General features: G+C 51.3%; 1 protein-coding gene across 1 annotated transcript; it reads right to left on the bottom strand.

The window, feature by feature from the left end:
* Positions 1-1,010: 1,010 nt before the first annotated feature.
* Positions 1,011-20,757, bottom strand: DEF6 (DEF6 guanine nucleotide exchange factor). Its single transcript, XM_028510613.2, has 11 exons — positions 20,047-20,757; positions 10,195-10,335; positions 9,389-9,574; positions 7,513-7,749; positions 7,281-7,427; positions 5,048-5,156; positions 4,557-4,855; positions 3,099-3,265; positions 2,789-2,987; positions 1,806-1,896; positions 1,011-1,606 (listed from the first exon to the last, which is right to left on the bottom strand). The coding sequence occupies exons 1-11, from the start codon at positions 20,140-20,142 to the stop codon at positions 1,383-1,385; spliced, it is 1,896 nt and encodes a 631-aa protein (XP_028366414.1). The 5' UTR covers positions 20,143-20,757; the 3' UTR covers positions 1,011-1,382.
* Positions 20,758-21,599: the final 842 nt, after the last annotated feature.

Genomic DNA, 21,599 nt, shown 5'->3' with positions numbered 1-21,599 from the left:
TGTTCTCCTACTCTGTTTTCTAATCTATTAGAAATTTTACGGGCCATCTCGAATCCCAGCTCCTACCTAAAGATTCCCCTTTTCCTGAATTCCTACTGCACTTGAGAGTTTGAACCTCACTTTCCCATCCCTGATGTGTACATTCATGTCATACCGGCAGCTTTGTTTAATAACGCTTTAGATAGATTATCATAAGGTGTTTTGCAATAGAGCTTGTTGCACTTGCAAAAGACATGAACTTTGATAATCAGATGGCATGTAAGTTCCAGGAGGGCAGGGGCTCTGTCTGGTATTGTGCCATATCACCAGCACCTAGCATAATACCTGGCATATAATAAGAGCTTAACTGTTGAATAAATGAATGGACTTGAGTTTGACTCTTGCTTCATCCCTTTTAAGCTGAACAAAATAATAATATCTACTTCTCAGAGTTGCCGTGAGAATTAAATAACCTGGGAAATTGCAGGGCATGGAGTGGATGCTCAGGTAGATCTAGTAGATGCTAGATCAACAGATGCTCAATAGACACTTTTGGGTGATACTAATAACAGTGCCTGCTTATGTACCAAGGAGTAAATCTTCACAAAAACCCAATAAGATAGGTACTACTATTATCTGTATTTTACTGACATGGGAACTGAAGCACAGAGAGGTACAGAAACTTGGCCAGTCACCCAGTTAGTAAGTGGCAGAGTATACTTTCCCAGCATTGTACTATATCTTATTCTTTTAAAAAATATTTACTTTATTTTATTTTTAGATAAAGGGGACTGAAGAGAGGAGAGAAACATCAATGTGTGGTTGCCTCTCACATGTCCCCTACTGGGGACCTGGACCCCAACACAAGCATGTGCCCTGACTGGGAATTGAACCAGTGACCCTTTGGTTCACAGGCCAGCACTCAATCCACTGAGCCACACCAACCAGATCTCCTTATTCTTTCTAGGACCTATAACTGTGCTTGAGGGAGGAAGAGAAGAAATGACAAGAAAAATGGACAGCAGACCTGATTAACAATTCACTCCAAGAACAGGTTTTATTTGGAAATGTGCCTGCCCAGCTTGGTGGCAGTCTGGGGCAGATGGCCCCTGGCTTGCTTGTCTCCTCCTTCCTGGCCCAGGGCATAAGATCCTTGGGGTTATGGCACCAGATCAAGTTCTTAAGGGTCGGCACCCAGACAGCTTCAGTGGTCTAGGGCCTGGGACTGATGCAAAAAAATGAACTAGGTTCCATTCTGGGCTGTTTCATGGTTGGGGGGCCTGGCCCCTGACACCAGGTCCTCAGTTCTCTCTTTCGCAGGGTCCAGTGTCACCCACAGGCCAGCTGTGGCCAGGTCCTGGTGGGCATGAATTTGGGGGTGATGGGGAAGGCGCTAGCAGAGGCTAATTTTCTGGTTCTGGGTCCACTTTGTCTTCCTGAGGGGTGGAAGCTGAGACGGGAACCTCTTCCCCGCCGTTGATGGACTTCTGCTGCTCACTGGTGCTGGGCGACGGGGTACTGTTGCTCCGGGACCCCCAGCGGGTCAGGCGCTTTAGGGAGGAGTCACGGCGGGCAAGTGGAGGAGGCTGGAAGCCTGTGAAGGAGCTGCTGGTGGTGGGACGCTTGTCTGGCAGAGAACAGGCGGGCATGAGTTAGGGGAAAGGTACACAAAAGGGGAGAGGTTGACGGGCTTTGTGCAGCCCTGGGGTGAGAGGAGGACCTCCTGACCTTCAGTCCTGTAGGCTCTGTAGATCTGGGTGTACCCCCTTTGTCCTTTCTTCTCCCTCCTCACTCTGGGATAGTTCCAGGGTCTACCCCCCTCTCACCTCCAGGCTCAATTGGATGCATGAGTCTGTTCATCTGGACGTTCCAGTGTTTCACATTGGTGCTGGCCTGGCGCAACTTCTGCTGGGCGGCCTGTAGGACAGAGCCAGTGGAGAGTGGGTCAGAGCCACTACCCAAGACGGGGTGCCTTGATCTTTTGAGATGCACAGGCCCCTCAGAATGTAACAAAGGCTATGGATCATCTCCTCAGAAAAACTCATGTATTCTCACAGAGTTATATATATGTACAGAGTCCCCAATTTCAGGGGACTCATAGCCCCCCAGCAAAGGGTCAGATATAATCGTAATTACAGTTTCCATTTATCAAACAGCTAAGATGTGCTAAGCATATTTGTTATCTTATTTAACCTCAAGAGCAGAAGTTAACAACATACAAGTACAAAAAAGGTTAAGTGACTTGTCTGGCGACACACACTGACCCCTACACCACTGCACCACACTACCTCTCCAGGAGCTAATGCAGAAACCTCTACTCCAGTGTTCGCCTTGCCAGAAGCAGCAGGTGGTGGGATCATAAAGGAACTTTGTTTTCCTGTGTTACATATTTCTGCACTTAATTTTTTTTCAATGACCATGTAAGCCAACAAAGCAAAATAAAATAAATCATATTAATAAAAAGAAAATATCAAAATAAAAACCCTCTTCTATGGAGATTTGGGCTCCAAGGAGTGGATGCAAAATACAGGGCTAGCAAATTACAGTCTTGGAAGAGTAGAAGGAAAATTTTTGCCCACATTAATAATCATAAAAACAGCAGCTAATGTTTCTTTAGCCCTCACAACATACTAAATATCACGTACTATTTTATTTAATCTTTATAACAATGCTATTACCTATCTCTCTTCTCTGAGAGACTTGAACTCAGAGAGGTCAGGCAATTTTCCTGAGGTCACACAGCCAGAGGAGGATAGAGTCAGGGTCTGAGAAAAGGACCTCTTCCACCTAGCCCCACCCTAGGCCTCACCTCCACGTCCTCGTCGGCCCTCTGCCGGTTCTGCCGCACCTCCTCCAGCTGCTGCTGGGCCTGCTGCAAGGAGCGGCTCTGCTGCGCCATCTCCTGCTGCAGCTCTTGCTTCTCCTGCTGCGCCCGCTCGATGTAGCGCTCCTGCTCCTCCTTCAGCTGCAGCAGCTGCTTCAGCTTCTCTTCCTCCTCCTGCAGCAGTCTGCCGGGCGTGCATTGTGTCGTCTCCAGAGCCAAGGCACCTGGCAGGTGCTCGGCAAGTGGGACAGTGTGGGACTCAGGAAGGGGAATCAGAGGGGTCCCTCAGTCCTACCTCGTCTGGGCTAGACGCACCGCCTCCTCGTCCCGCCGAGCTTTCACCTCCAGTTGTAGAGCCTCCTGAAGCCTCTGTTGCATCTCCTCCAGCTCCTCGATGCGCTGCCGCTGCCGGGCAGCCTCCTCCTCCTTCAGCTCCATCTCAGCCTGCATGGAGGCCCGGGCCTGCCCATGGACGCAAAGCCAGGTCAATGGGGGCACAGGAGAGGGAGGCGACGGGTATGCTGCCCTTTCCCCAGGGTCTTGCTAGGCCAGCCCAACTAGTTATCTCCAGGCGAGAGTCAGAGGAGCTCCTTCATGTCAGGGTTTCCTGATCTGATCGCTGAGAACCTGCCTAGGTCAGGTAATGACCAGCGAACAGATGCTGCATGGCGAAAAGGGGCCCAAGTCATTCCCTTCCTAGAACCAGGCTTAATAATAATTATTATATATTATAATGTAATGTGTTACAATTATAATTAAGGCTAGTACTAAGAAGGGAGGGGCTATAATTATAATAATTGTTATAACAACTGTTTCCTCATTTGATCCTCACCAAACTTCTGTGAGCAAAGTTCTACTAACATCAACATGTCACTGATAAGTAATCCAGGTACACAGAGGTCACTTTGCCTGAGCTCACAGGGCTCCTAAGAGGCAGAGCTAGGAATGAATCCACTGTCTGACTCCAGTTCTCTCTCTTTTAAAAAGATTTATTTATTTATTTGTTTGTTTATTTATTTATTTTTAGAGAGGGGAAGGGAAGAAGAAAGAGAGGGAAATATCAGTGTGTGGTTGCCTCTCATGCACTCCCCACCGGGGCCGTGGCCTGCAATCCAGGCTTGTGTCCTGACTGGGAATCTGACCAGGGATCCTTTGATTTGCAGGCCAGCACTCAATCCACTGAGCCATGCCAGCCAGGGCTGACTCCAGTTATCTTAAATCCTAAATCTTATTGCCTCTACACACTTAGTCCGCCTCCACTTCTTCCCGCCTTCCTCCCATTCTGCATTCCCCAAAGTGGTTTCATTGTAAACTCAGATCAAGTCTAGTCCAATCTATTCTAACCTTGATCCAAATTCATCCGTGATGACGTAATCATTAGCGGCTCCTTAGTCCAAGCCCCGCCCCCAACCAGGCCCCAATCTCCACCTAGCATCAGCTCAGGCCCCACCCAATCCTTTGGCTTGGGCCCCGCCCCATACCATTTCTTCCTTTGATCCATCCACTCTGCTAGTTTCCTGACCGCTCCATCCTTCGCTATCCACAGGTCTTCCCCCTGGTACAGGCTCTCCGTCCCATACTCATCTTCCGAGCTTTTGGTCTCTGTCCCAACAGCCCCTCATTCTAAGCCCGGCACCATCCCTCTGCCCATGGGCTCTGCCCTCGCCTCAGGCCCTGCCCCTGGTCCTCAGTTCGCATGCCTAGCTTCTGGGCACCCAGCAGCCAGCGCCTCAGCTCTTGGGGCAGGCCCCACCTGCTCCGCCTCTCGCAATTGGCCTTCCAGCGCTAGCTGCAGCTCGCGATGCTGGCTGCGGCGCCGCTCCTCCTCCTCCTGCAGCAGGCGCTCGGCCTGCCGCTGCGCCTCCTGCAGCAGTTCCAGCTCCTGCAGCTTCCGCTCCTTCTCCTCCTGCAGCTGCTGCAACCGCAGCAGCTCCTCCTCCTTGGCTACCCTGCGTCGCTCCCGCTGCTCCCGCTGCTCGCGCCGCTTCTGCTTCAGGTCCTTGTGCAAGGAGGTCTTCCCCTCGGCCTGCAGCCGGATCGCCATCTGGATGGCTGAGGGGCGGGTGGGGATCAGCAGAGGGCTAGCCTGGGGCAGGGCGGCTCGAGGTGGCCCACTGCTAGAGGGGCCTTAGGAGTCACTCAGCTCGGCTCCAGCCTCTAACTGGGCAGTGTGTCATCACCTGCTTTACAATGATGAGGCGACCGAGGCCCAGCCACACCAAGACCACCCCGTGAGCAACTCACCAGCCGTCCACTCCTGGCGCTGGCGCGTGTCTGAGGCGCTCATCTCGTACGTACGGGAGGCCGTCTTCACACAGAACATGCAGCGCTTTCCCTCGCGGTCCGGCAGCACCTGGGACAGGAGGGCAGGTGGTCCCAGAGAGACTGGCTTACTTTGCTGGGTCAGACCATACCCGCCCTGCCCCAGGGTGCTCCAGCTCCTGGCCCTCCCCCTCCTGGCTGACCATCTTCCCTGGGCACCCCTCCCACTGTCTGCCAAGGAGCCTGTGTGGCCCAGCTTGGAGGTTAGTTATGGGGGTATTTGTGTCCCCACAATTCTTGTGGCCTTTGCTCTTCGAAGGTGGGGTGGGCTGTTTTCATGTTAGTATCTCTCCGTGGGGCCTGGCATCTAGTCGCCACTCCGTGTCTATGCAGATCATGCTTGAACACCTCCAGTCACAGGGTCCTTGCTATCCAGACCATTTATTTTCACATGGCCCTGCCTGTTGAGAATGTTCTCCATTTATTTCACAGATATTCTCGAGTGTCTACTGAGTGCTGCTCATTGTTCTAGGCATTTGGGATAGTGAGGTGTGCCTAACAGACCAGATCCCTGTCTTCCCTAAGCTACATTCTAGTGGGAAATAACAGCTACCACCTTTTGAGCTTCTTAGATTCTAGGGTCTGTACTAGTGTTTTATATGTATAATTTTATTCACTCCTCCCAGACAGTCTTGCCAGGCAGGCATCATTATCTTTACAGAGAAAGAAGCCAAGGCTCTAAGAAGTCCAGGATCTTGCCCAATTCACACTGCCTGTTAGTGTTAGAGCTGGGTTTTCTGCCTAGATCTGTGTTCTTTCCACAGAGACACCACAGCTTCCTCATTTGAAAAAAAAAATGGACAGAGCCTAGGGTGGCTATAATTTTAAAAAATGTGCCCTGGCTGGTGTGGCTCGGTGGACTGAACACCAGCCTGCGAACCAAGAGGTCACTGGTTCAATTCCCTGTCAGGGCACAGGCCTGGGTTGTGGGCCAGGCTCCTCTTGGGTGGCATGTGAGAGGCAACCAACTGATGTTTCTTTCACAAATCGATGTTTCTGTTCCTCTCTTTCTCCCTCCCTTCCCCTTTCTCTGAAAATAAATGTTTTTAAAAATGTAAAGTAACAAGTGCTGATGAGGATATGGAGAAATTGGACCCCTCATACATTGCTGGTAAGAATGTCAGAAGGCGCAGCCACCGTGGGAAACAGTTCAGCTGTCCCTCTGCAAGTTAAACAGAGCAATCACAGGCTGCAGCGATGCTGCTCATAGGTATGTGCCCAGAGAAATGAAAACACACGTCCACCCAGAAATTCGTATGTGGATATTCATAACAGCATTATTCACAATAGTAAACAGATGGCAACAATCCAATATCTATCAACGAGTGAATAAATAAGCAAAATGTCACATATCTAGAATGGAATATTATTCAGCTATGAAAAGGGATGGAGTCCTGAGCCATGCCGCAGCATGAAGGAACTTCGGAAACATTATGCAAAGAGAAATAAGGAAATAAGCCACAAACAAAAAAACAAATATCACACTATTCCATTTACATGAGGTACCTACGATACTCAAGTTCATGGAGACAAAAAGTAGGGGGTGAGATGGGAATGAGTTATTGCTTCACAGGTTGGGATGATGAAAACATTTTGGAAATAGATAATGGTGATGGTTACACAACACTGTGGACATATTTAATGCTACTGAAGTGTGCACTTACAATGGTTAAAGTGGCAAATTTCATGTTATACATATATTTTTATTACAATTTTAAAAATTATTTTAAGCCTCTGAAATAATGGACAGAGCCGGGGAGGGGGAGGAGGAAAGGAAAAGAGTGGAGAAAGAACAGGGCAGTACAGGGTTGCCACAGAGAATGGCACGTGGGTGAAGGAGAAAGGTCAGTAAAGAGGATTTCGAGAAAGTTTTGCTGTGTAGTCTGAGACGTAAGCTGTCTCCTTTGAAATCTTTCACAAGTTCCACATTATTCACCAATGACTTTAGTATTTAATTTGCAGTTTGGTTGAAGAAAAAAACCTGACATGGATGAGAATGGCCTTGAGGTACCAGGTATATTTGCTTTACCTCATCTAAGCAGGAACTTGTCACTGGCTTGTCTTGATTTGCCCTCCTCTGGACTCCCTTGCCCTCCCACCACACTGAAGACCCTCTGAGCCCCGAGGCATGCTCCACCCTCGCCTGCCCCCTTACCTCCACACAGCACTGCGCGTCCAGCGGGATGGTGCCCCTTTTCTCTTTGCACTCTTCACTCCCAAAATAGCAGAGGCAGCTGGGCTGCAGCTGGAACCAGCGTTCTGCCCAGTTCCTCCTCAGGTGTCCTCGCTTCCACAGGTAGCCCTGCCAGCCAGAGCAAAGTCAGAGGCTTCACAGTCCTCCCTCACCCCTCCCTGGGGGTCCTCCCCCAGTTCCCAAATGGCCTGACCTGCTTCAGGACATCTTGGATGAGCTCCTGGTAGACCTCATGGATGGCCATGCTGAGGGTATCCCGCCCCACACCTCGCAGACAGCGGCCAGAGTTGAAGAGCTCCAGGAACTGCCAGACGCTGAGCCCTCCGGTGGTCTGGGCTGCCTGGGCTTCCTGTGCCAACAGCTCCTCCAGCTCCGCCAAGCTCACCTCCAAGCTCATGCTGCTGAGTACCTTCTTTAGCAGGTACTCCACCTGAAGGAGGAGGAGGAAGGCCTGGTGACTGCGGTAGGCAGTGTTGCCAACACTAACACCAGGGGGCGCTGCTGTCTGGCTCCAGAGCAAGGGCAAAGGTGACCAGGTACAGGGGGTTGGAGGTGGGAGCAGAAGACTAAACTGGTGGAGACACCACGTAGATTTGGGAGGGGGTCCTGGAGCTCCAACCCCAATTCAGGCATCCTCTCCCTTTCCCCAGCCTCCAATCCACTCCTTCCTGCCTAAATTAAGGGCAGGTGAAGGTGGAAGCTATGGGCTGGGGGCCAGGCAGAGGCAGAAAATCACAAAAAATATGTATCAGAGGGTGTGCAAGGGCCCTCTCACCCAATGCCCTCACTTAGCAGATGACAAAACTGAGGCCCAAAGGGGGAAGTGACTTGTTCTAAATCACACAGCAAGTCGCTGGCAGCCAGAACCTGATGCAGATCTCCCGCATCCCACTTGAGTCCCATTCCAAGCCCCAACCCTGGGGACCCTCCCTTGTGGGAGGGCAAGGGGATTGGGGGTGGGGATCCACAGGGCAGGGACAGGAAACCTGTTACGGAGGAACAGGAAGTGGTGGTTGGGGTACATCCTGCTGCAGTTTGTTCGCACTGCATGTTGATCACACAGCGAGCAGCCTTCTGAGAGGCCGCCTTGCCCTGACTGGCAGGGGTCTGGCAAGGGTGCCAAGCCCGGGGTCTCTGTGGATGGACACATGTCCCTCTCCTGCCCTGGTGGCTTCTTGGGAAACCCTCTCCAGGACTTCCATTGGGTCTCAGCTGGAAGTAGGGTGGGTGCACCACTCAGGGCTCAGGTGGCTCCTCTCCCTCTTCCCCCCCAAAAAGAAGCAGGATACAAATCTGAGTGCAGTTCGACATGCCGGTTCTCCTTGTAAACACAGAAGACCCCTCCCCTGTATGCCCTCATCTGAAGACCTAAATTCACCCTGGCGTCTTCACAGCCAAGAGGGCTAAGGGTTGGGAAAGGCTGAACAGATGGGAGGGAGATGGAGAATGGAGGGAGGGTGCATGCTGACTGGAAAAGGGGGCATCTGCCCTGGCTTCACTGGTGAGTTGAGGAGGGAAGGGCAGGATTCCAGACCTCCACTCCCAGGTCACCTTTCTGGGGTCCTGAGCTGAGTCTGCCCTGGCTCCCCCATACTGTAGAGGACAGGAAGAGAAAGCCTGGAACCAGGGCCAGACTCAGGTGTCCACTGGGAGTAATTGGGGAGATGGCCCATAAAAGTCTCCCTCCCCCTCATATAGCCCGCTTCTCCGATTGCCACAGCACCTAAAATCCTGCCATTTGATCTTAAATGTTCTTGTTCTTAAATGCCCAGTAATGTATCAGGCGTTTACACTTTTGTGTATATAGAATTGGTAGGTCATTTTCTTACTGAGAGGACCAGCAAAACCCCAAAGGAAGTGTAGTTTTGGTTCGCCTGGGAGAAGGCACAGGTGTTCTGGTATGGGCAATTCTAGGCACCTGGAGACAGCCGGGTGTGGACAGGTCTCAGCATGGGAAGACAAGGAAGAAAGGGGATGTGGGAAAGTAGAAAGGCAGTCTGGTTTCCTTCATGGTTTTGCTGAGGCCTGGCCCCAAGTGATTCAGTCCCTGGGGGAGCCCGAGCCCTCACCTCATCAGGAACCATGATCAGGGGGTACTTGTCCTCAGACAGGAAGTTGAAGAGGCACCAGAGGCGGAAGGCATCCTGGTTGGACAGCATGCTGTTCCCATTGCTATCCACCCGGTAGTTCTTCTTGGCCGTCAGGGTCCAGCACAGCTCATCAAAGTGCTCCTTAACAAAAGCCCCCTCCTCCACCTGCCACCAGGACTTCGAGTCAGCCAAGAAGGCTGCCCGTCCTGGCTCCACCCCTACACTGGTTTCTCGGGACATCTATTCTCCTGGTCCCCATCCAGCGAAATCTGGGCTCTAACTTGAGGAATCCCTGAGCTGATTACCAGGTAACTAGCTGGTTCCAACCACCCGGTGCCCTCAACCCCCAACACACACATCCACGCCCACCCAAGTGCCCTGCCAACAGAGATGCTCTAGCCCCTTAGCCCAGAGGAGAAAGAAGGGGAGGCCCAGGGCAGAATGGACAGTTGAGAAGAACCTGAGAAGACAGTGCAGCTGGGAGGGGCAGGGGGATAGCACTGGGGGAAGTGGGAGAGCTCTTTGTACAGGTTCCAGCTGGAAGCTGGAGGTGGGCCTAGGCAGGGATGGGGTGGGAAGCTACGGAGGGGTGAAGCTAGGGTAGAGATGAGGGAGACTGAAGGTGTGTGGATGGGGGCACGTGGCTGGAAAGCGAAGGATGGAAATGAGAAACCAGAAGCACAGAGGGGATAGAAGTGGGAGTTTATAGGGGGGAGGAAATGTATTAGGGTTCTGGCTGGGAAGTGGGGAGAGGTTAAAGGTGCCTCTCCCAGGCTGGGCCTCACCTTGTCCAGGATGTACTTGTTGAGGTAGGGCATGTACCCCTGGCTGGAAACAGGACCATCGTCATCATCTCGGAAGTGTTCCTCCAGAGCCACGGGGTCATGGGGGATGTGTAGGACCGTGTACAGGTTATGGGACAGCACCTGAGACAGAGTGGCAGTTTGACTTCCTGTACCCCAGCCAAAACTGGGCCAAAGGACAGCCCCCACCTCTCTGTTTGCACCCAGCCCCGTCCCGGCTAAGTCCTCCGCACACACTATTCAATCACAACCAAACATATGTAATGGAATATTATTCAGCCATAAGAAAGAATGATCTTGTTATTTGCAACAACATGGATGAAACTTGAAGGCATTATGCTAAGTGAAATAAGTCAGACAGAGAGAAATATGTATAATGCTCTTGTATGTGGAATCTAAACAAAACAAAACAAAAACCTCAAATTCAGAGAAAAGATGGGTAGTTGCCAGAGGTAGGGTATGAGGGTGGGGAAAATGGGTGAAGGGGTGGAAGTTACAAACTTCCAGTTATAAAATGAAGTCATGGGGACACCATGCAGAGCACGATGATCATAGTTAATAGCACCGCACTGCACATTGGAAGTTGCTGAGAGTCCATTTCCCCATCAGGAAGGATGCCGGTGTTGAGGAGAGTAACTACCACGGCCTCCAGTGTTTTAATGAAACCCCAGACGTGTGGCCTTCCGGCTAAGTGTCTGCATTTTTTTTCCAGGGAGTAAATTGTAAAAGTTCTCATCACAAGGAAAAAACTTTTTTTGTAACTATGCATGGTGACAGATTTTTACTAGACTTACTGTGGCAATCATTTTGCAAAACAGTTGACCCTCGAACCATGTGGCGTTAGAAGCGCCAACCCCACCTCCACGCAAAGTTGAAAATCCAGGTATAACTTTTGACTCCTGAAAAACTTAACTATAGTTGTCCCTAGGTAACCATGGGGGATTGGCCCCAGGACCCCCATGGACACCAACCCCCACAGATGCTGAAGTCCCTTACGTAAAACTCGCAGGACAGTGCATACAGTGGGCTCTCGGCAGAACCCCAACCGTGAGTTGAAAATACTGGGGGTTTTTTAATCCTCACCTGAGGACACGTCCACTGATTTTTAGACAGAAAAGGAGAGGGGGAGAGAGAGACAGAGAGAAACATCGATCGGCCACCTCCCGCATGAGCCCCGACTGGGGTTGGATCCTGCAACCGTTGGGCATACAGGACAATGCTTTAACCAACTGAGCCAGCCGGCCAGGGCTGAAACTGCTGTTTCTGGTCCACAGTTGGTTGAATCTGCAGATATTAAACCCATGGATAGGGAGGACTGAATGTATATTTATTGCAAAAAATAGGCATAGAAGTGAACCCATGCAGTTTAAGATCATGTTCAAGGGTTTACTATACGTACAAATACTGAATCATTATGTACACCTGAAACTAATATGTTAAATGTCAATTATACCTCAATAAAAAAAAAAACTTATGGCCCTGGCTGGCGTGGCTCAGTGGATTGAGCGCGGGCTGCAAACCAAAGTGTTGCAGGTTCGATCCCCAGTCAGGGTACATGCCTGGGTTGCAGGCCATGACCCCCAGCAACCACACATTGATGTTTCTCTCTCTCTCTCTATCTCCCTCCCTTCCCTCTCTAAAAATAAATAAATAAATAAAATCTTTAAAAAAAGAAAAAACTTAGACATTTACTATGCACCAAAAACTGAGCTAAGCACTTTACATATAATTCACTTAACCCTCATAATAACTGTTATCACCCCCCCATTTTAGAGATGAAAAATACCCCTAGGCCCTGAGACATTAAGTGACTCACCCGAGGTCAGAGAGCCAGCAGAGCTGGGGTCAAACCCAGGCAGCCAGGCTCTCAGCCACCTCACCAGGTCAGGGGATCCGCCCTCTGTCTGCAGACAAGGACACTGAGGCTCAAGGGACTCAGTAGCTTGCCTGAGGACCCACTGTGAACAAGAGCCCAGGATTCAAATCCAGCTTTGCACATACCAAAGCCCAAGTACTTCGTGTGATACAGGGCTGTCTGCAGGGAGACAGCCTGTCGTCCCAGGGCAGAGCCCAAATCCATCCATTTCCATCGAAGATTCAGTGCTCAGGCTTCAGTGTGCCTAGCACCCAGGTATCGCCGCTGGGGTGGGGCTGTGTGCGATTCTGTGACAGCCCCTCTAAAGGTGGAAGGGAGCTGGAGAGAGCTCAGAGGAAGCATCATGGAAATGGTCTGTGGGATGTGGAGGACAAGGCCCAGAAAGGATGGTGGCCGTGATGGCATGGAGGAGAAACACAGGATGGTTAACACACCCATGATACTGGAATGAAGAGTTTGAAGTTTGAACAAGGAAGTCAGGGGAAGAAAATCGCTTTGGGGTAGTTCTATTATCACAGACAGCACAGTGGTTAGTCACTATTGCCCCAGCCACTGTGTGAGGCACTTTCTCTACCCCTTGTCTAGTATCTACAACTGCGGTACCCAAACATTAGTACCCCTGTTTTCCAGGTAAGGATACTGGGACTTGGAGAGGTCGAGAGGAATTAAAGGCAGAACTCAGGTTGGAACCAGACAAGCCCGGCCCTGAAGGCTGCCGCCCTCTTGGAAGACTGATCAGGAGCCCCTTTCCCAAGTGGACTCTGGTCTCTGGAACGAGCTCTCCGTTCGTCTTGATGTCTCACACCACCTAGGTTCTCTTCCGCACACAAAGGCGGTCAGTAAACGCTGCATTTCATGGCTGATTCCACCACCGCCAGTTAATCCTGGGGTCAGTTTCTCCGAGGCAGGAGGCGGCAACATCTAGAGATGGCAAGTGTCCGTGTCTTCATTCTCTTTATTCTCTTTGTGAGAGAAGGGGGAGAAGGATCGGCACTTCTCCCCAGTGTTCTCCTGGGCCTGACAAAGTGGGGTGTCGGGGGGCCCAGCGGAGCAGCCGTGTTCTTCGTTTCTGTAACTTCCCGCTGGGCAGCCATCCCTAACCCCCACCCAGCCCTCTTTCCCACACTCGTTCAATTCTCTCTTATTCAATCTTTGGTTCTGCCTTCTCTTGTTCCAGAGGATGGCTGAGTTTCTTCCTCGTGAACTCTGCTCCCTCTCTCTTATTTTGGTAACAGAGGCTTGATTTCCCTTTGAGAAGTCCTTCTCCACTCTCACATCTGCACCTGTCTCCAAGGGTGGGCACATCGGAGTCATAGTGATCAGGCCCTGGCCAGTGGCTCAGTTGGTTGGAGCATCGAGCTGTGAAACTAAAGGTCATGGGTTTGATTCCTGGTCAGGGCACATGCTTGGATTGTAGGTTTGGTCCCTGGTCTGGGTGAGTGTGAGAAGCAATTAATCGATGTTTCTGTCTCTCCCCTCTCTGTAAAATCACTAAGCATATCCTCAGGTGAGGATAAAAAAAGTGATAGTGATCGGTTCAAGGAAGAGCACATGATCAAATCTGGGCCAGTGAGAATCAGCCCTAGGATTTTTGCTTCGTCAAGTGAAAAACGGTAAACTCCCCATGGAATTGCTGAGTTGTTGGAAGATATATACATCTGACATCTTCGTTCCTATGTAGGAAGTGCCTGCTTAAAAATAAGGCCATCAGTGAAAAAGAGGAGTCGAGGGGTAAAAAGGGTCATCAGCCCTGGCTGGAGCTGCTTGGCAGATTGAGCATGGCCTGCAGACCGAAAGGCTGCCGGTTGGATTCCCAGTCAGGGCACATGCCCAGGGTGCAGGCCAGGTCCCCAGTTGGAGACGAGAGAAGGGCTACCGGTCACTGTTTTCCTCTCTTTCTCCCTCCCTTCCCCTCTCGCTGGAAATAAATAAATAAATGGATAAATAAATAAATAAAATCTTTAAAAATAAAAAGGGATAAAGACAGCCATCAGTTGAGAACCTGGATCTATCCATGCTCTATGTGAGCCAATAAAAAAATCTCCTTTTAGTTATTTTGAGTTAGGTTCCTGTCATTTGTATCCAGAAAAGACCTAACATATCTGTGATTGTAGGATACCAATCCCCACTCTGAGAGGTGCCACTGGCTCAGTGCCACCTACACTCCAGGGTGATCAACACAAGAGAAATATCCACTTCTGAACTGACAAGTGTTATTCTAAGAGTTTTACATATTTGCACCTGGAGCCTCCTGGCCTCTTTTCAAACTACCCCGTCCTTATCTTCCTTCAAGCCTCAAAGCACCTGCGTAAGAAGTGCTACACTCCAGGGGTGGGGAATGGAAGGCTAGGGACTTCCGGTTGTGGGGCATTGGATAAACTCCTTCATCCTCTTGTTGTCGATAAAATGGGATAACATCTGCCATGCGGAGGGGCTGTGTGGACCGAGTGCCAGACTTAGGTGTGCATGGGACAACAGTTGTTCCCTTGCTGTATTGAAAGCATGACCCAACGAATTGACGTAGATGGAAAAGACTGATAATATGAAGTCCTAAGGAGGTTGTGGAGAAAAGGAGACTTGGATGCCCTGCTGGTGAGGTGTGAATTTGTACTCTTTCTGGGGGGCAAAAATCTATCAGACTTCAAAATGAGCATGAGCCCAGCATTCCCGATCATCCCACCCACACGTGCTCAAGGAAACCCCGCCACACGTTCAGGAGTGTTCGTTCACTCAGCGTTGTTTGCGATGTGGAGAGTAGGAGACAGCTGAGGCTCCTTCAGCAGGGGCCAGGTGTGGCCTGTGGCCTATCTGTGTGTGGTTGCAAAGAGTTTACTTCTGCTACCTTTGTGCTGTGGGCAAGTAATTGAACTTCTCTGTGAGGGTAATGAGGGCCTGCTCCACGGGGATTTTTAGAACGAAGGGCTTAGCACAGCACCCGGGGGCGGGGGCGGGGGGGTGGGGGAGGCAGAGTGCACTGCTTAACAAAAGCTGCGAGCTATTTTTATTGTTTTATTTGTATAAACACATGGAAAGCTATCCATAATGTGTTGACAGGTGAAGAAAGTAAGCTGTAGGATAAAATGTGAAGTGAATGTGTGTGCAAAGATTAGGTTGAACCATATACACTGCTATTTTAGTATGTCGATGCAGTCAAATGTCAGCAATTTCATACTGTCCAACCTAATGTTTATTTGTATGGAGAAAAAATCTAGAAGACTCAGCAAACTGTTAACAGCTCTCCCCTCACCACCCCTCCTGAGGAGGGGAGGGACTTCCACCTTTACCATATTACATTTGTCTCTGATTTTTATTAACTACTAACATGTTTTACTTTTATAATAAATTTCATCTTTTAAGAAATTATATTCTGCCCTGGCTGGCATAGCTCAGTGGATTGAGCTCAGGCTGCGACCCAAAGCATCGCAGGTTCAATTCCCAGTCAGGGCACATGCCTGGGTTGCAGACCATGGCCCCCAGCAACCACACATTGATGTTTCTCTCTCTCTTTCTCCCTCCCTTCCCTCTCTAAAAATAAATAAATAAAATCTAAAAAAAAGAAAAAAGAAATTATATTCTGCATTCTTATTGTTTTAAGCAGGAGCATATATTGTTTTTATGACAAAAATTTTAAACTACAGACAAAAACAAAGGGTGCCATTAACCACTATTACTAATACACCCTGGAATGAAGCTGCTTTGCAGTAACATTCTTTGCTGATCCCTGTTTGTGTGGGCATCGCTGAGTGTTCTGCGTTCCCCGAGGGTAGCAAGGACTCTAATCTCAGCCTCGACTCAAACTCAGTACAAAGTCCCCATATACTGAACATTTTTGAGTGATGCTCAAGTCTAACTTAAATGCTCCATTTGTTTCCAAACTGTCTCAGAGCAAGACTCCTTCCAGAGGCCTCAGGCACCGTGTTACCTGGCCTGCTGCACCTTCCCTGACCTCATCCCTCTAGGTCACTTCTCTCCAGCCACTCTGGCCCCCTGGACAGTTGACAAGCCAGGCACACTGTTGCCTCAGGGCCTTTGCATCTGCTCTTCCGTCAGGCTGGAACTTTCCTCTCCCAGGTCATGGTGTGGCTCACACCCTCTCCTCCTCCCAGGCTTTCCTTGGATGCCAGCTTCTCAGGGAGGGCTTCTCTGATCACCTTATTTGAATCTATAACCCCATCCGATCTGACTCCCACACTCCAATCCCCATTTCTGCTTTATTTCCTCCATGTCATCTATCGTCTCCCATCACATGATATCTTTTTACTCCTTTCATTTATCATATGTGTTCTCAGACTGCAGTGTGAGCACCACAGGGGGCGGGGAGGGTTTCTGTCTGTCTCATTCACTGCTGCTTCATGGGGTCTGGCACGCAATGGACACAATGCAGTTGTCGAATGAACTTAAATGCTTCATGGGGAGAAGCAGGAAAACTGCAGAAGGCAGACAGACATGGACTAAATCTCTCTGGGCAAGCTGACCCCACTGAGCCTGTCGTCATCTCCCTGACACTTAGAGGGGTTCAATGACGTAACGCACAAGCCCCTCCCACGCGGCACGCGTTATTTGAGCTATTTTTCTCCCTGGTTTATTTGCCCACACTGTCCTCTAAGACCTGCCTTCCTCACCTGTACCTTTTTCTTTTAAAACCCTCACCTGAGAACATTTTTTTTATTTCTTTAAAGAGACAGGAAGGAAGAAAGGGAGAGATAAACAGCAACTAGTTGCCTCCCGTATGTTTGCGCCCGGACTGGGGATAGAACCCAAAACCTAGGTGTGTGCCCTGTCTGAGAATGGAACCCACAACCTTTTGGTTATGGGACGATGCACCAACCAGCTGAGCCCTGCTGGCCGGGGCCTCACTGATACCTTTTGTCAGTGGAATCTGAGGGGCCCAGGGCAGAGGATCCAATCCCTGTGAGCTGTCTGGTATCAGGACAAGGAGGAATTAAAGTCTCCACACACTTAGGGCTCAGGGCCTCTCCCCGTAGAGCTTACCAGACCTCAGACTGCCAGGCTTCCGGTGCCTGGGCGTGGTGGGGGCTGGGGTGGGGAGTGGGTGTGACCAGAAGAGGGTCAGGTGGGAAAGGAAACGGCTGGGATGGAGGCCAGCATGAGCAAGTCAGTCCTCAGCCCCCGGAGGTGGGGGCTGCCATTATCCTCACTTTACAGATGAGGACAGCAAGGCTCAGAGAGCCGAAGCGTCTCACGGAAGGAAGGACTCTGAAGCCCTGCTCGCAATCTGTGCTGCCTGGGCTCCGGCCGAGCATCAGCATCAGCATCACCTGGGGAGTCCATGAAACTGAAATATGCTGGGGCCCACCCAGATCTGCTGACTCAGAGTTTCCGAGGGTGGTGTCCAGGTGCCTGCACTGTTCACAGAGAGCACTCCCACAGGCTCCCCCGCCCACCCAGCTGGTCTCTGACCTCTGGGTTGGCAGCCATTGGCAGCCATTGACCTTAAGGAGGCTTCATTTATTCACTGTTTCCTCTGGAGGCACGTGGGGAGTGGTTATCCTTGGGGGGGTCAGGAGTTCCCTAAAAGCTCAAGTGCAGGGATTGGGGCTGGTGCCATGCCCATGGTTTGGTCGTTTCCAGCCTTCAGAAGTAGATGCAGATACAGAGAACCCATTGAAGTAGCAAGTGATGACTGCAGAAAGAATGAACACTCAAATCTCTTCTCCTCCCCTCTGATCTCTCCCTGAGACCTCTTCTCAGAGAAAACATTCCTGACTCCTGGGGCTACTTCTCAGAGGCCTTGCTGTTCTTCCTCCTCCCTCCGGCCTCGTCAAGGCTGTGCCCAGGACAGACAGAGGCAGCCCCTCTACCAACACACTGGGGCAGAGGTGGTGACCGTCACAGACAGATATCGCTTGCTCTGGCTGGTGCTGTTCTCCTGCTTGGTCCCAACCAAGAACTCCAAGAGCAGGGACAGTTTTACTGAGAAGGTGGCCCTGCTGGTATGTACCTCTTATCTGCTTCTTCCCCGCCTTCTGACCACTTCTCTATTGCTCCTTTGCCTCTCCGGTGTCCCCACCCCCAACACGATCACTACTTCCTCCCATTCCAGTGTTCACTCCCAGTGACAGGGACCCTGCAGTTCTGCCCCACCCACCACCTGCCAGACACTTTCTCGGAGAGCTCAGATTCCCGGGTGGAACGGTTTTCTGTCCAACAGAGAGAGAAATTGATCTTTTGTAACCAAGGAGGCTGCTGGCAGTGGGCTCAATATGAGCCGTGACGTGGTACAGACAGCGAACAGTTCAAGTATGCAAGCTCCCCATGGGCTCTCCCCTGCAAATACTCAACCTGTGGGGGTGGGGAGCAGGCACTGACCCAGTTAAAGGCCAAGGCAGGCTCAAGCAGAGATGGATTTGGGATGATCTTCTGTCTAAACTGAGACCCCACTAGATGACATGATCTGCAATAAAAGAATTTAAGCAGAATATAAGGAAGGACCTGCCTGTAGGGACAGTCTCCCACATGATCAAAGTGGAGTCCCCTTCCTGGGGGAGCCAGGAGTCATTTATTGGATGCTCACAAGTCTGGCTAAGGATAGATTATTGGAGAGGACCGGTTTGGGACATCCAATGACAGGGTCTCCACGTTCAGCAAGGTGGGCCGTTAGAATAGGGTGGGGCGAACACCTGTCCAGTTCTGGCCATCTCTCTCAGGTTTCCCAGCACCTCCTACCTCGGTCATTAAGAATGGAGGTTTCCTTGAGACTGCACCCCTATTTTGGTGTGCCCAGGGAGACACCAGAAATCTAGGGCCTTGGCCTCATGGCAGGTCCATCACTGGTGGTCAGTGCATACTTGTGAAGTGAATGGATGGACCCTTAAGGCAGATCCCAGAGAGCTGAGGGCTTCCCTGCTCTGTCCCCACTGTTCCCTCACTCTGACTGTTTAGGGCAGCAGTTTCAACCTTTTTCATCTCAGGGTACACATCAACTAATGACTAAAATTCTGTGGCACAACAAAGATACAGTATAATTTTGACCATTCGTACCGAACAGTTATTGTAGTGTTGGCTATTGTCTTTTTTTTTTTTTTACTTGACAAGTGAAGGGGAAAGAGGTCAGTGCCCTGACTAAACAGTCAGGTATTGCATGTTTTAAAAATTCTTGCAGCACACCAGTGTGTCTCTTGCAGCACACGGACTGAAAATCACTGGTCAAGGGTCTTGCTTCTTCCCTACTAACTAGGGCAGAGAAGACAGCACTAACCCAGGACTGGAGGAAGGGAGGAAAGACACCTTCCAGCCTGCCAGGAACTGTCTAGGGCAATCAGTGATGCGGTCCTTCCTGGGCTCAGAGTCTACCCTCCCAACCTGAGGTCTCCAGGCCTGAGATAACAATCTCCTAACATGGTGTGTGGGCGAAGGGGAAGGGGAGGGGAGGGAGGAGCCCGGCAGCAGTATAATGGGGTCTTTAGGTTTTGCCCCTTCCCATCTCTGTCCCATCTGGGAGGCAGGCTCAAAGGAGCTTTTCTACCAAGGGTGACTGAGCCAGCCTGGTTTGGACTAGGAAAGGCTCTTTGAACCTCTCTCTCAGCTCCAGGAGGAAGTGACTGACAAGTACTAGCTAACTGTCTCTTTTCAAAGCCAAGAGGAAACGGCAGGAAGGACTAGGGTACGTGCCCAAGCTTGACTCTGAGATGTGTGCTCATCACATGGAGTCTGGGACGTCACCTGGCCCGTGGCCCTCAGAACCCCCATGCCGCTGACACACCCAGACAGTTGAGGGGCAGGGCTCTGGGCAATGGCTCCGCACGTGCCCCCTGGTCCTTAGACAGTAGGCAGCAGCCTCCGCCAGGCCTCCAGTTGCCCAGTACTGGCCCCCACTCCAGGCCGGGGCCTCTGGATGGCAGGGTGCCCGGAGAGGAGCAGTGTTCATGCCTGGCTCAGGCAGTAGAGATCGCTGAGGTGTGTCTGCCAGCCTCCCCTGGGCCCCGCGTGCCCCTCACCTTGAGCTGGGACTTGGAGACCTTGCCGCTCTTCTCCACATCCAGCGCGGTGAAAGCGTACCAGATGGACTTAAGCAGCTCCTTGCGCAGGGCCATGGCTGAGGCACCCGCCCGGCCCGGGGGTGGCTCTGACACCAAGATCCGGTTTCAGGAAATGCAAACGGCTGCACAGACCGCAGAGGAGCCCAGGCACGGAGCGAGAGCTCCACCTGCCTGCTCGCAGGCAGCCTGTGCTGGCGGTAACCAGCCTGTTGCTCTCGCAGTGCTCAGCGGCCCCCTTCTGGCAAGGCCGCTGAGGACCGAGCCCCAGAGAGCTGGAGCCCCAGTCGTGTTCAGCTTGGCCTCCTGGGCTGCCGGAGGCAGCGTGCTGAGGGAACAAGTCAGCCCATCCTGGCTCCGGAGTCAGATGAGGTTTGTTGGGGGTGTCCCGTCCCCATTCCACACTTACTGGGTTTTAGGTAAGTTATTTGACCTCCCTGAGCGGTTTCCTCATTGGTAAAGCAGGAAGAATGCCCACCTCACAGAGTCATATGAAGGTCTGAGAGTGGATGTAAAGCACAGAGTAGGCCCGGACAAAGCATTTCTTGTAGAGCCGTCTAACAGCACTGTGGTGGTGGGGCGCCTCTCAGGCAGAAGAAAACAAAGGCAACAACACAAAGCTGGAGGAGGAACTGGGCCAGGGCACCTCTCCAGGTCAGGCGGACTTAACACGTGATTTGCTGCCTCCCCCTCCTCTGGGCTTTGGCTCTAAAAGACACTCAAGAGCATTGCCCACTCTGGGCCCACTGGATCTGAAGACCCAGAGCCTGTTTCTCAGGCACACAGGGGTGAGCCTTGTGGTGGGGCAGCTGGGGGCCTGGGACTCAGGGCTCTCCACAGCAGTGCTTCCCTTTTTCAGATCCAGTGCCCATCACAGCTGGGACGCACCCCACCAGGAACAGGGTCATGGATGTTGAAGGTGCCTGCTTAGGCAATTGAAACAACCCCTCCCAGGGACATGCTCCAGTACCCTCTGCTCCCAAGGAGCAGGTGGCAAGAGCACAGCTTTCTAGGGAGCCATGTTCTGGGAGCTTGCTAGGCATCCTGGGAGAGGACACCCAGGCTGGGGGAAGAGAGTTCCTTTCCCCGGTGGCAGGAAGGAGCTTGGGGCACCTTTAATCCCTGCAATGTTTCCAGGCAGAAGGGGTTAAACCTAAAGATTCTTTCCCTTCTCCTGCATTTCTTCCTTCCCATCGGGGCGGGTCTGATCCTACCAGTTTTCAGTGGGATCCAGCAGTGGCTTTAGAATGCCATAGCATGGTCCCAGTCCCCTGCGGGGGGGTATCCCCAGATCCAGGACTTCAGCACCAGACCCTCAGTAACCTGAACAAAGGCACCTTTGCCCCACTCCAACACAGTTTTTTGCCCACATGGAGTAGCTGACTGGGTCTGGAGGGGCTCTGATGATGTAATACAAGGTAAGTTGCAAAAACCCAGAAATCCTCTAGCCTAAGCATCTTGAGACCCAGCCAGACTAGAAGCAGTGGTCACACTGGTCCCACTTAGCCACCCCA

The sequence above is a fragment of the Phyllostomus discolor genome, chromosome 4 (genome assembly GCF_004126475.2).
Source record: "Phyllostomus discolor isolate MPI-MPIP mPhyDis1 chromosome 4, mPhyDis1.pri.v3, whole genome shotgun sequence".
In the NCBI taxonomy this organism is placed as follows: Eukaryota; Metazoa; Chordata; class Mammalia; order Chiroptera; family Phyllostomidae; genus Phyllostomus; species Phyllostomus discolor.
This window is presented reverse-complemented; position numbering and strand designations above follow the sequence as displayed.